The 14,111-nt window shown below is 41.5% G+C and overlaps 1 protein-coding gene across 3 annotated transcripts in view; it reads right to left on the minus strand.

Annotated features, from left to right (window-relative positions):
• Positions 1 to 14,111, minus strand: part of LOC110839216 (uncharacterized) — a 71,177-nt gene that overhangs the window by 18,566 nt on the left and 38,500 nt on the right. For all 3 annotated transcript variants that reach the window (XM_022083173.2, XM_022083174.2, XM_022083176.2), the window contains exons 3-5: positions 9,628 to 9,761; positions 2,841 to 2,937; positions 1,435 to 1,611 (exon numbers count right to left, since the gene is read on the minus strand). In XM_022083173.2, coding sequence (XP_021938865.2) covers positions 1,435 to 1,611; positions 2,841 to 2,937; positions 9,628 to 9,745 — 392 coding nt within the window. In that variant the 5' untranslated portion in view covers positions 9,746 to 9,761. The remainder of the gene's footprint in view (positions 1 to 1,434; positions 1,612 to 2,840; positions 2,938 to 9,627; positions 9,762 to 14,111) is intronic.

The raw sequence follows: 14,111 nt of genomic DNA on the forward strand, positions 1-14,111 counted from the left end.
TGCGTAATATAAAAGAACAGAACGCACTGCAAAACTCTACAGAAGACATAAATGAGATCACAATATTAAATCGCATCTTAAATAAATTGGGTTGATGACGTGGACTGGATTCATCTGGCTGGAACATGTGTTCCTGAAGGACTCCAATCCATGGAGTCGAAAAGTCATTAAAAATCTACAATTTTAACTCAAGAGTTATGCCACGATCTGAGGCAATCTTTTTAACCAGAACATCAAATCCTGAATCTTGAAGAACAAAGGTCAAATGTGACGATTACCAACTATATTCCGCGAAAAGATTGGCGTATTTACGGGGGTGGTCACGTGTCTTCCACATCTCACTCACTCACTCACTCACAACGTCTGTGAAGTCTTTGTGTAGACGTACTTGCTATGGGAAGCCGAGCTCCACATCAATAGATGAATTTGCGTTATATGTATTAAGAAATGCAATTCCTGTTCAGAGATCGTGCAGAATAGACACTCAAAATATGCTTCAACTCCAAAATAAGCTACTGCGAAAAACCGCGAGGCATTCAGATCATTTTTCTTTTCTTTCTTTCAGGATTTGAATTTCATTACGACAAACAGCCTGAAAAAACACATCTCGGTTAAAATTATAAACCGAATACAAGAACAGTTCCTGCCTAAACGCCCATAAATACCAGTAATCACGATGTCAGCCAGAGTTCAATACGTATAGACATTTGTTGACCCAGATTCGAACCTCGTACATCCTGAACAGGGCCACGTGTCGGACCCGTCAGTACTATCCTCACTTGCACTGACATTAGGTTTCGAGTTCCTGATAAAATACCATCATACATTTAAGGCGTGCTTTATAAATGGAAGCAGATAATCCTAAACTAAGGACGAGAGCAAAACAGTTTGCTATGCGATGTGCTGAGCTAGTTATTGAGATGGGGAAGCCAGAAACATAATTTATAATTTTGGCTCAGGAACGTTTTGGAAAGAGGCTGTATAGATTGTAAAGGAGCTGAGAGGATAATACTAAGATACATTTTTTTCAGAAATGGATCGTACCAAACGTCACGGTGTAGTGACTCAATACTCGTGTTTCATATTCGCATCATCGCCTACGAAGTGCGTTAAGCATTATTAAACATATCAACCGAAGATGTGAACTGGACAGGACAGAATTTTGTCGAATGGTAATGGACTAAGGTGAGGTCTGAGGTTCTCACGGGAGTGAGGATGGAGATGATCTTCTGGGTGATGCGGTGCAGACTCGTAGACACCAAAATGCAGGCTGTACTTCTTCTGAATCAATTTCTCAGCACTACCGCTTCAGCCCTGAAGATGTAGGCAGTATGTTTCTCCGAAACTATGGTATCTACCTAATAATCTACACGGCGTCACACTCCAGAAGAACATTGTCAACGGTGTCGGGTTCTGCGATCACCTGTCACCAACCTGTCATAATACTCGAGTGATAGACTGATGCTGTCCTCGGGCGAGAAGAAGCTAGGGTCCACTTGCAGGTCGCAGGTGGTCCCACTGCCCGCGTTGAACTCCCTTCTGCGCTGCATTTCAGATTGGAACAGACCCGGCACCAGCTTGTAGGCCAGAGTCTGCAGAGTCCCGTCCGACCTGCAGGTAACGTCTCACAGTTACTCTATGACCAAGGGAAAGAGCGGCAGAGAGCGATGTGGTCATTTTCGCAGTTCAGGCAGCCCCCCCCCCCCCCCAAAAAAAAAAATGTTTTTACCGGAAGTAAATATTACCAGTGTAAGTCGAGTTGCCAGATCGTATTCACATTGGATTCTATGGTTTTACTGCGCAATGCTTGATATTATGCTTGCTAATACTCAATGTTTCTTTCGTCTTTTTCCCCTTTCAGCTGTCTTTTACTTTCTGTGGTGCAGTATATTCTTTCTTTGTTCCTTTTCTGTTCCTTGCACTAGTCTCGTTATTGTTAACTTTACAATTTATATTTTGCGAATGAGTAGCGCTTGTGGTAAGAACACCATTTTGGCGATGTTTTGAAAAATTCGTCAACAGAAAGCCACACTGATGTACAAAGAATCGCGAATAAACTACAGCAAATCTGATGATACAAATATTAGCCCTTTATCAACTAACTTGCAGACAATTCGGTTTAGCAGATGGGAACACAGGTTCCAAAAATCCGGGACCATGGGATTTTCCCCACAGTTTTAAATGCACTGGCCACACTGCACGCACGCACGCGCGCGCACACACACACACACAAGAACGTACTCACTCAAGAGATAAAACACTTCATTTAAAAACAACGAAAATAATGCAATGAATGAACGACTGAACAGAGGTACACAGGAAACGTAGACACCACAGTAAAATTATGACGCAGAAAGAAAGACCGAAAAAGGGAAACATAAGAAAGGGCAAAACACAAACATAGAATCAAGCCAAGCACGGAAGAAAATAGGAATGTTACGCATATTTATTTATTTAGTGTTCTGTCTGACGACAGGTCCATATGAACAGGATCCTTCCATCCTTTTCTCGGACTGGGACCTGTTCATATACGTTCTTGGCAGATGATCCAGAAGTGGTTTGCCATTGCCTTCTTCTGTGTGTGAATGGGATGCCACGGAGAAACCGGGGAAGCCCCCCGGAGGAAAACTCCGTGTTGCCTAGACCACGGCCTTGCCCAACACAAGTTATAAATTCTGGCACCGCAGGGAATCGAACCCGAGACCCCTGGATTACAGGGCCAGCGTTCTAACCGCTAGACCACCGTGGCTTGTGTTACGCATAATCAGGGATAAATGGAAGGAAGACAGGAAGGTAACAGTCAAAACAATTAAAGACATAAAGTTGCTGATCTGTCTCACCGGATGCTGTGGAGTGGCTTGGCCTTGTGCACCTGAACATCGCAGATAGGACAGAACTTGCTGGCCTCAAGGTGTCGCACGATGCAGCTGCGGCAAACTGCAACAAAGACGCTAGGCTTTATCAACTGCAGTGGCAGATACGATTTATAGGCCTATAACAGCGTGAGACAGGTGGGCGGATGCACAACTTCGGTTTAGAACAGGAAAAGGGCAAACGATTCGTTTCCACAGTGATAATGCCAACCTCAAAAGAAGATGAATGTCTTCTGAGATGTTGCGACGTGTAGGCTTAAAAGTTAAAACGTATTTATAACAGGCTATGATATTTTCTGTTCCCGGGTACAATATGAAAACTTCTGTTCTATTCTTTCCTGACGAGTACGGAAGCCAGTTCGGCAACAGAGCGAGTCGGTCCGATCGCATTCCAATTCGTGTTTCCTTATCAGTGTCACCAAGAAATTCCTGGAATTAAACCTTCAAATACGACGCGACCCTTCAGTTCCAAAACCCCATCTAGTAAACACTCAATATCATATTTCCGACGTATTCAACACTACACCAGCTGAAACAGTGTCGTTAAATAATGCAACAATAAATTATTTGTGATAATGTCACATCGTCGTAAAATAAGTTACGAAAACTGTGTATGTCCCCGAGTGGTCGGTCAGTGGTTTTGAACATTTATATATTTATGCTGCAGTTCACCGCCAATCAATGCACGGGAACGGATTTCTCCTGGCTGTTTCAGGGATGCTGCAGCGCAATACACGAGTGTCACCTCAATAAAGCGTTTCATGACGTCGCATTGACGCAAGAGAGCGCTTTATGTAGAACGTTTAACTGTACAGTTACGCAACTAATGAAACCTCGCAAGACAGTAAGTAAGTTTCAGGGCAGACATGGCTGTCATAACATTCGTTACGCAATCAAGAGCAGATTTCATTTCGGGAAATGCTTCCTAGACTTTCCATAGCTCAGAATCTGTTGTCTTCTCGTGCCCTACGTAAATTCATAGAGATATGTAAAACGATAATTTTACGTCCATACCTTTTTTTGGGGTGGGGTGGGGGGGTGAAACTTCGGCTTTTTCTTTGGGAGTAAAATTAATAGCAAAGTTGCCTGGTGCTTAACTACGCACTACGCCATGGAAACGTATGGGAGAGCAAAGGTATACGAAGCTTAGCTCCGCCCACTCTTAACCTAGACACAAGCAAGCGATGAGAGGAACAGAAAATATTATGAGAGTACCTGAAATATTTTGTCCTGGTATTTTATGACTACGCCAATCCGAACAAGAATCGAGACCCCATATAGCCTCAGTATACTTCCACATTTACACAATTCATTATAACACTCGCTTTCAATTCGGCTTAACTCTGTTTTAATTTGATTTTTGTTAAAAAAAAAGAAGTTATTAAATATCTAATTTACCACAAAACTGCACGAATCAATACGTTTTCTTCAACAGTTCAAAGCACTTTCACAGACATGATGCTACATAATAGGAAATTCTTGAACACATAAAACCATCTCTTGGGTTCAAGACGCAGGTTAGTAAGTTTCAAAACATGTAATGTGTTTACCACCTACTACTACAAGATCTTCTGACATATAAGTTATACGCCTCAAGATGTCCTTTTGACTAAATGAATGCTCAAGATGGATGTGCAACACAAAGTCAGTTAAGATTTCAAGAAACCCAGAACACAGTGAATTGTGCCTTGTTTCAGAATCGTGTCCCAATATTCCTGGAGACATAACTGACCGGTAGCTGAATTACTGAGCTAAGCTGAGCTGAGCTGAGCTGGCAACACGAACATCAGAAATATCTTCCAGCTTACAAAACACCAACATTCATGTCGTAGAAAAATAATTTATCTACATATTTAACGTATCTCTGAAACGTGGTCTCTTCTTTTGAAGCAATAACACGAATTAAATAAATGTGTAAGGAAACTGTGCTCGGGTCAATATTCGAAACGAAAATGAAGTAAAAGACACATTTGGAATAATAAATAGAAAGGAAATTTTTTAATTTGGATCACTTAATCAATTGAATGCGGTTATTACAGACCAGACGTTACAGCTGGACCACGAGGCATAAGAACATAATAAATTTAGAGGTTAATCTTACCGAAAATGACCACTTTGAAGATGGAGAACGAGGGTAGCATCAGGAGTAAACCCTGGAATATAAATGTTAGGAATGGCAGGAGGATATAAGGGGCCCAGGGTCGAGTCTGATTTGCGGGCTTTGATAAGAATGAATAATTCTGGACCTGATTAGATGTTATATTACCCAGAGACTAGACATAAAATTTCCTGACTCGTGAATAGGATAAGAATACAAGACGTCATGTAGTCTCCAGGGAGGAAGTGTAGCATCCTATGAAATCGCGGAACTCATGTAGATCCCTGCAACAGGTTTCTGCTCCCTCAGTCAGTCACACACAACTTCCCCATCAGACACGGCGAATTACAGATTGAGCAAATGGGGCGGCAAAACCTGACCAGATTCCTTTCATTGGCATCTGTAAGGCCCTCAGACCACACCCTGTGCCTGTAGCCTGTATCTGAGATTTACTGATAGATATGAAATGCAGTGATAATCACTTATTCGACTTTGCGATAGCCTATTTACATTCGGATTTGTATTCGAAAGACGACATTACTATTACGTTGTGACTGGGTATAGTATAAAAAGTGGACGCTACATAGGGCTGTATTTTTCAACAGCTCTTTAACAATCAGAGACAAGAAGTACTTTTGTGTGAAACACATTGCGCTTAATTCTAGCATAATGAGTTCTACATGACATCACAGATTTAGATGATTATCAGTTTGTGACCAAGCAAATTTGTTGATTTTACTTCTACTCTGTATCAACCACTGTAGCTTATTTGCATAGACCTACTAGGTACTGAATTGTTTAACTTGCTTTTAAACATTTTTCATGACTCTGAAGATACGGTTTGATAACACGATAGCCTACAGTAGCTTAAGTCTGACTCAGAGATAAGCTATTGCATCATCTGCAAATAGAACAAGCATAGGAACTGACTTAATATTGGGCGGTACTTAATTATTAAACATGCGAAGAGAGTAGACTACGTACGTTGTAAGATGGATGTCTTATGGGTTGTAGCGCCGTGTAGTGTGGTAGAAGTTTACCAACATTTCAGAGGTCCTTGCTGTCTCCACCATCAGGGCGATGACTCAGCAAGACCTCTGAAATGTCGATAAACTTCTACCACACTACACGGCGCTACAACCCATAAGACAGCCATCTTTGGGCTCACAACCGTGAAAACCTCAAATCCTACTAAGTAGATCATAGTACGTCGGCGAACTAGAATTATTGTGAATATCTGAAGATTTAATTTCAACCTTATAATATGATTTAATTCTGTGTAACAATATCGCAATAAAAAAGCTGTTATTAAGTTGATTATATTCGGTTACCTGTTGCTGTCCATTTATAAAATGTTACGATGTGCTACGTAATGTCAAACTATTTAAGCCTTCAGAATAAATCAATGTAAGTAGTGCCTTATCAGGTGACACATTCCAATGTGCAGTGCGAGAAAGGTGCGTCACAACCAATGAATCCAGTCTATCGTTTGAAGACGAAACAGCTGAAGAGACGTCACTTCCAAGACTTCGTGTTCACGTCGCAATCCCATCACCACCCATTCCGAACTACAGCGGAGGGATCGGGCATATTCTTCCACTGCCTTCCAAATAACAAAAACTCGAACAGAATTATTCTATTTCAAAACGAATAAATTCATTCGACTGTAATTTTTTTCAAGCATTCTAATTTATTTCTGTTGTGCTCACCACCAGCTGAGAGCGTGCACTGGTAGGACATGACGGTGGAACCTGAATCAAGCAGCGAAACATGACATCTTGGCCACATTACACTGGGAAATGTAGTTGTGAGCTAATGCAGCAATCCGGTTTGGGACTTGTGATCGTCTCGCCTAGCAAGTCGTAAGCAAAAAATTCGTATCAGCAAGTCCAGTAGGCCTATTTCCTAGACACCACAGAGCCGAACATGTCGAATAGCGGCAGGGCGTATGACTTGTATTCAAAGGAGTATTGCTTCGAATCTTAGTCGGTTTAGCGTGACGTTTCTTCCATGTTTTACCTCAGCAGACATTCTCCAGACAATTACACCTAGACCAATATCACGATAGACTCGCTTTCATTCCTTAGCTACTCATGTTTCACGACCAACTCATCTTATTTGACGCTACGTAACATACAATAGAAACAGAGTCGTCCAAAAAAAAAAAAAAAAAAAAAAAATTTAGATCAATCAACTGTTTCATGACTGCTATAAACTGCGCGAGGTCGGAAAAATATCCATGGACTGTGTTTGAGTATCATTTTGCAACAGAATTGTATGGACGTTTGTGGCATCACACGTGTAAGCCCTGTTACGAGCCGGGACCGAACGGTCGGGTTTCGATTTCCGGCAGACTACCCACCGCAGACTGCAAGTATGCAGGGCTACTTACCTCCACGCCCTCTTACGCTTTCCAGGCGTAGTGTTGGGCACAGAGGCAACTTGACATTCTACTCGAACTACGGATCGCGCGTACTGGACCGACCGAGTGTCATAAGAAGCGTTCGTCTGTCTGTCTCACTCTTTCCCTCTCTCTCTCTCTCCCTCCAGGGAGGGAGCGGGCGACCTTGGGTCGATACGAGCGCGTGAGCCTAGGTTCTCTGCTAATACGACGCCGCCCTGTTGTCAAGCCGGTATCAATGGGCACAAGGCGTACAAGCAAGGGGCGCGATGGAGATCCATTTATACTGTAGCCCAAGAGGCAGGGTCTGGGCTGACGTCCGTTCAGCAAAACAGCCAGCTTCTACACCGAGTGTCTAAATTAGTTAATCAACTGACGTAACAGCTAGCTAACCAGACGAACTAAGCAGCTAATTAACTCGCAGACTATCAGAACAGCTAATAAACGAAGAAAGTGGCTTCATGGTACAGTCTTCACTGAACAGATCTTCATTAATCAAACACTTTTCTGGAGTTTAAGCAGACATTATCACCATTACAATAACATTAACGGTATATAAACTACAAATTCTGCGTTATTAAAAAAATAAATAAAAAATATTCGTCATTTTAAAAACATTTGCTGCAATATTGGTTTTGGTTTATATTAATATTCCTGCCGTAAAATTAATCTGAATCACGCGTAAACTTCTGCTTCTGCATTCAAATACTGCCCCCCTAAGCAGGATAAACAGAGTGACCATAGGGAACAGTCCAGCAGATTTGCAAGTTATAATTACGAAGTGTTATTTGAAACACCATACAATGCCACGGGGTCTTCCTTGCGTAGCAGAAGGTTATCTAACCTGAAGATCAAAGCCTTCTGGAATACTCCGCCGTGCAGTCTCATAGAAGTTGACCATCGTTTCAGACAAGCTTACTGCCTCCATCACCAAGGCGGTGATAGAGACAGTAAACGTCTTTGAAACGCAGGCCAGTTCTACGAGACTGCACGACACAATATCCAAGACAGCTGTCACCTTCACAACTGCCGCTGTGTGAATCTGAAATCTGTTATCAAATTTGTCCTACTACTAAAACCTAACTTAGGTCAACTAAATTTCGTTCACCGGGTATTGATAAAGTTGTTCCTATGGTCCGAACAGATCAGGTTGTATACTTGCACCTGATGACGAAATCAGAGCCAGCTTACGAAAGGTTGCGGGTTTAGTAACTTAATGATGAACGAAAATGTCCACCAGTATGCATCATTTTGACATCTAAGTACTTAATCTAGTGTACGGACACGCATAAACACACAGCTAAAGCTTTCGATCACGAGGCCAGATTTTTTTAAGGCTTCGACCGGGATGTTCTTTTGTTAAATCTTATGTGGTACCGCCTGATTCGACTTCTAATGGTTAAGTGAAGTGTTTTCTTCGCGGTACGGTCTGGATTCGTAAATATTATGAAGACGAGCTTCGGCTTCAAAGGGTTAACCAGCTGATTTTCGTAACGGTGAGGTGTAGTGTTTTCTTCGCGGTACGGACTGAATTCATAAATAATATTCAGACGATCTTCGGCTTCAAAGGGTTAAACTGCTTAGGTTGTGTAGCGTCCAATTAGGGCGATTTCTGAACAATGATAAATTTTAAAGAATATACTGATGGCATAATTAAAGGCACTAACCCGCCGTTTATCAAAATGCACTGAGAAAAACCACCTCCACAGCCGGCCAACGGGGCAAGACCTGAGACCGGAACCTCCAGGATGCAAAGCGGGGGTTCTAACCACTCAGTCGTGACGTTCAGTGTGAACAGTTGATAAAATAATGCCAGAAATGACGTCAGCACTGGTTATAGCCTATAGTCCGTTTCTGCTTAACTGAGACCATTAGCACAGACAGCCCACAGGCAAATTTTCACACGGATTATTCGTCACTTCGTTCACCGGAGTTAGGCTTCAAAATATGAGAGTCCGCCACTACATAATCCTGAGGTTCATTACAGGATTCACAAAAGCCGTAGCTATACCCTACCCTTAGCCAACGGCCTATGAATCCAGTCCATACATTCAACTTATTTCTATCAGTTTTAACTGATTGAAATCACATACTATAAGCCTGGTAGTCGAGAACAAACATTCACTGTTTCAACCCTGAAAATTTAACACATAATCATCGTATATTTAAAAACAAATTGTAATAAGTTTACCATCTAACAATGTTCACTTCAAAATGCATTTCTAAGGATAAGATCTGATCGAAGTTATACTCACATGAGTGCAGACATTCTACGATGGTCGTTGCATCCACATAGTAACCGCCGCACAAAAAGCAGATCAAATGAGCGTTCAGGTCTCTCACCCGAGGTTTCCTGCCAACCGTTCCCTCCATCTAGAACCTCAACAGTCTGCAAGAAAAGAACAATAAACAGCGATGCTTGTTTACGACTCTTGCATTAATCACCCAATGAAGTCAACAACAGTGTTTCAAGAACTGTAAAACCTTTGGAGTGTGAAAGACGACACGAGAGTTTCATATGACCTGCCCTGAAATGTCGTTAAAAGAACGAGCAGCTATGTAAACATATAGCTAAAATTGCTGCCACGAATTTCAATTATCGTGTCACAAGACCCCAGCAGCGGAACAATGGCCTGTTCAGATCGTAGTCTAAACATTCTCCGATAGTTATTCAGTTACCCAATGTAAATTAAAACAGGGCTTAAATAACTTATTGTGAGTGCTGTTCCCACTGTAATAGCTCCGTACTTATTCATTACCAATGTTGTACAATTCAGAGCTTTGATGAAAAGGGGCATAAGTCCAATACACTTTTCATACATTTCAATTTATAATTTCGGAGTCAAATAAATACGAGTACTTAAAATCACTTATTTCTCAGTAGCATTTGTAAAAACTTCTAAAAATTTCATTCCTCTTCTGTGAAAAAATGAGAGTAATACACAAAATATGAAAGAAAGACCTTAAACAAGAATTTCAGTGACATGCCCTTTATCCATTAAAAGCATTTTCCTTTAACTACAAGGAAACCATTCTTGTTTCGTAACATATTATTAACTGGAAACTACTAATTTTTACGCATTTCGGAATAGCTTCAATATTAGATGTGAACCAGCGTTCCTCAAACGTTTTGGTGTTCAGAACCCTTTCAAAACTTCTCTGATACCGCGAATCCCTCTTAAAATTATCTCACACATTTTAATTGCACAGAATACAAAATATCTAAAATATAGACAGAAGGTATAGTTCGTCATGTTTCTGTCCCACTGTGGAAGTGAAAATGTGACGAAAAAAGCGTTGAAAAGAGCAGAATCAACTCGCGGACCCCGGTTAGGAAATACAGGTCTACAAAACAGCACAATTAATATTTTTAGTTTATTTTCCACAGGGTCTACATTTTCGAAACTTTTCCAACAAGTATATTAAAGAAAATAATATTACAGCATATATGATCTGAAGCTTTCACGGCGACTAAGAATAATAAATTCTTCTCACCGTGTAAGGTGGTCTAATGGGGGAAAAAACACCCTGAGGACGAGGTCAAAGATATTTCTCGAAACGTTGGTGTTTTCTTTATTAAACCGCCTTACACGGCTGGTAGCCCGAGAAGAAATAATTATACGAAGTCGCCGTGAAAGCTTCAGGTTACACAAATTTCCAGAAAGGCCTAGTAGAGGAATGATCATTTTACATTATTTTTCGCTGTATGTCGCGAGACCGCATAGGCTACATTTTCCGCTGAACCAATATTCCGTTCTCGAGAGGTTTTAATATAGGCTATTCGTAAACATTATGTTAGCGGACTCTCCGGTGTGACAAATGACGTGCGTCGCCGTATCGATCTGGCGGCTGACCGCCTCAAACACGCCTCTGGGTTCAGAATTTATTTGTGAGCATTACAATTCTGGTTAAATGTGAATGCAAGTGATGATCAAGTCTACTTTTCGAATGTTATAAGACAACATACGTAGGCCTATGTGACATTATCTCGACGCGTCTCTCTCCTTCACAGACCCAATCATTGATCAACAGGCCTACAGCCTAACATTTCGAAATGTCGTACCATTAATAAAACCAATACCGAGGCCGTGAGGACTTCCGGCCTGTGAGTGGCTTAATGGAAGGTCCTGAAACTTTGTGTGACAGAATTTTTAAAATGTTACTTCGTGGGGGGGGGGGGGGGGGAACTACGCAAATTTTTTGAGCATGTAAAACAACATGACAGCGAAAATCAAATAGAACCTAAGTAAACGACCATGTCACTAGAGTTATGACGCCAGTAAGTTGGAAACAAGCTAAGACACGAGAGGTTTCTGTTTTCTCACAGCTAAACATGGAAGACATTCTAAGAACAGCAAACAAATAAAAAAAACACAATGTTTCGAACACACAGAAGGGCTTAAATCGTGATACCCCTTTTGGCCAGACAGACGGGACTAAAGGACAGGACCTGCTAATTAATGAGTTAATTTCATGCAAAGATCTCGTAATAAACGCATTTAACGCAAAGTAGTCTCATTATTGTTCAGAATGCTTTGTTTAAAACAACCCCGGGAGTAAGACAGTGTGCATGATACACTACTACCAGAACATCTGCCCCAACCCCGATATCACTCGACTGGCCGGAGGTGAACACCCCTCCTCTTTTTATACACCCAGCCCGGAATTCTTCAGCATTCCCTCCCTTGTTCATTTATATACAATACCCTGCAGAGCAGTCATTGGGGCCATGAGGGCCCCCCTTCCACAGCTGCCACTCAACCCCTGGCACGCCCCTAACTTGCTCTTTTCGGACAAGAGTCCCTTTGACCCCCCTTCGCTCCACCCCGCAATTATGTGTATAGCCTTCAGGCAGCCTTAATTGGGAGCCAAGGTGCAACGACTGTCTCCCCTCCCCTCCCCAGTCAGGCATACAAGGTTCAGGTTCAACAAAAGCGTAAAGCAGAATGTGTCCCCCTTTGACTTTATAGACTTCTATCCTTGGACGTCACATTTTTTCTTTCGGTGTCTCTGGTACAAGGCTATGAAGATGTAGGTCTGTATAAAATATGAGTAGAGTAAAAAGAAATATTTCGGCCATCCGGTCAGTGAAACCTGAGACTCAATCAGATATTCTTCATTTACACTAAAGCATATATATAGTGGGGATAAACATGATCCTAGCCTCACGGAAGGAAGATAGGCCAAACGTTTACGAAAATGCGTTATATATCAGCAGCAGGAGACCAAAAGTGGAGAGGAAGTTAGTTACATGGAGTGAATAACGAGAGCGAAAGGCAATCGAAATTTAGGCGCCGATATGAAATGCATGAGAATAGCAAAATACACTCGAAGAGACTATAACAGAAACGAAGACGTTGAACGAACTAAGAATGGAACCTGCATCGGACAAATCTTTTGCTTTCGACATGCTGACAGAATGCAAATAGACAGACTTCCTAAAATATTTATTATTTAGAGATTACCAGGTCAAAAAACCGAGGACGACCTTAAAAGAGACATTTGGACGATTGATGCAACTCCTTCGAGTCATTCAGAGGCTAATAGTACGCTCAGTTGGTCAACATATTCGTCGCCTTTTATGGAACCACAAATTCTATTACCGTGTTCACAAGAGCCCGCCACGGTTCCTGCCCTAAGCTAGATGAATCCAATCCACACTATTAAAATGTAAGATGTATTATCTCCCATCTATGCCTAGGTCATCAGAGTGGTCTCTTTCATTCAGGCTGCAAGTGTTCGCTTACAAAGAACATACAAAATATAATTGGTAGGTAAGTTGCATTTATGAACTGTCACCGTACCATATGCCTGGCTCCAATGTTTCATCAAATCAACGGAAAAAACAGATGATCTTACATGAAAGTTAGGTGACCGAAAGCTGTTTATTATTAGATCTAATATCGTAACTTTTTTTCAGGGTCCGATATTACGCGGCGCTAATGTTTCCCAAACTTACAAGTTCGTGCGACCTCCATGTTGTTAGTACCGAAAGTAGGAAATTGTAAAGTAGGATTTAAGGCTTCCATTAACATAAAGTTCAATAGAGATTTCGTGAAAAACAGTCAGTTTATTCAGGAGATGATCTCTGAAGCCCAGGAAAGGACGCTAACAATCCTCATGTGATTCTACAGCTTGTGCCACCGTTTTCCAGTTTCATTTAAAAAATGTGAGTACCAAAAATTGTATAACTTTTCTAAAGAGAGGTATGCAAAATACCTGGCACTGTACCACAAGCTTTTCTGTCTTCGGTTTATGTATTTGCTGCTGTTAAGTTGGCATTACGAGTATTCTACGAAATGAGTAAGCATGACAGACCTACTACGCACAGCGAACACGCGGTTGCCAACGGGAATAAAAAAACCAAGTACTATAGTTCTGGATATTAGACCCATTAAGAATGTTATTTTTCAGCCACAAGGATCGGCCACTTGATGCGGATAGTTTATATGATGTAAGATAATTATAGCTAAAGATTTATTCTTTACAAACATGCTTACGTCCTCCAGACAGCGGAAAATTTGCGGTACAGATGCCTTCTGTGTCTTCGTAATCTAATCCGAGAGCGAGCACCATCTCCCACGCTAATAAAAGGTTCCTTCTGGGAATATAACAGGTTCCTCCAACTGGTCAACCACATCGAAACGAACTCCACTTCTTGAAAGAATTAGTACGAGCTGTGGCAATCGTTCTCTTATTGGCTGGCCAAAATTTCGTTGTAGCGGGATGTGGGTGTGGA

Source organism: Zootermopsis nevadensis, unplaced genomic scaffold, assembly GCF_977971745.1.
Source record: "Zootermopsis nevadensis isolate Lab colony 2312 unplaced genomic scaffold, Znev_1.0 Znev_ptg000021l, whole genome shotgun sequence".
Taxonomy (NCBI): Eukaryota; Metazoa; Arthropoda; class Insecta; order Blattodea; family Termopsidae; genus Zootermopsis; species Zootermopsis nevadensis.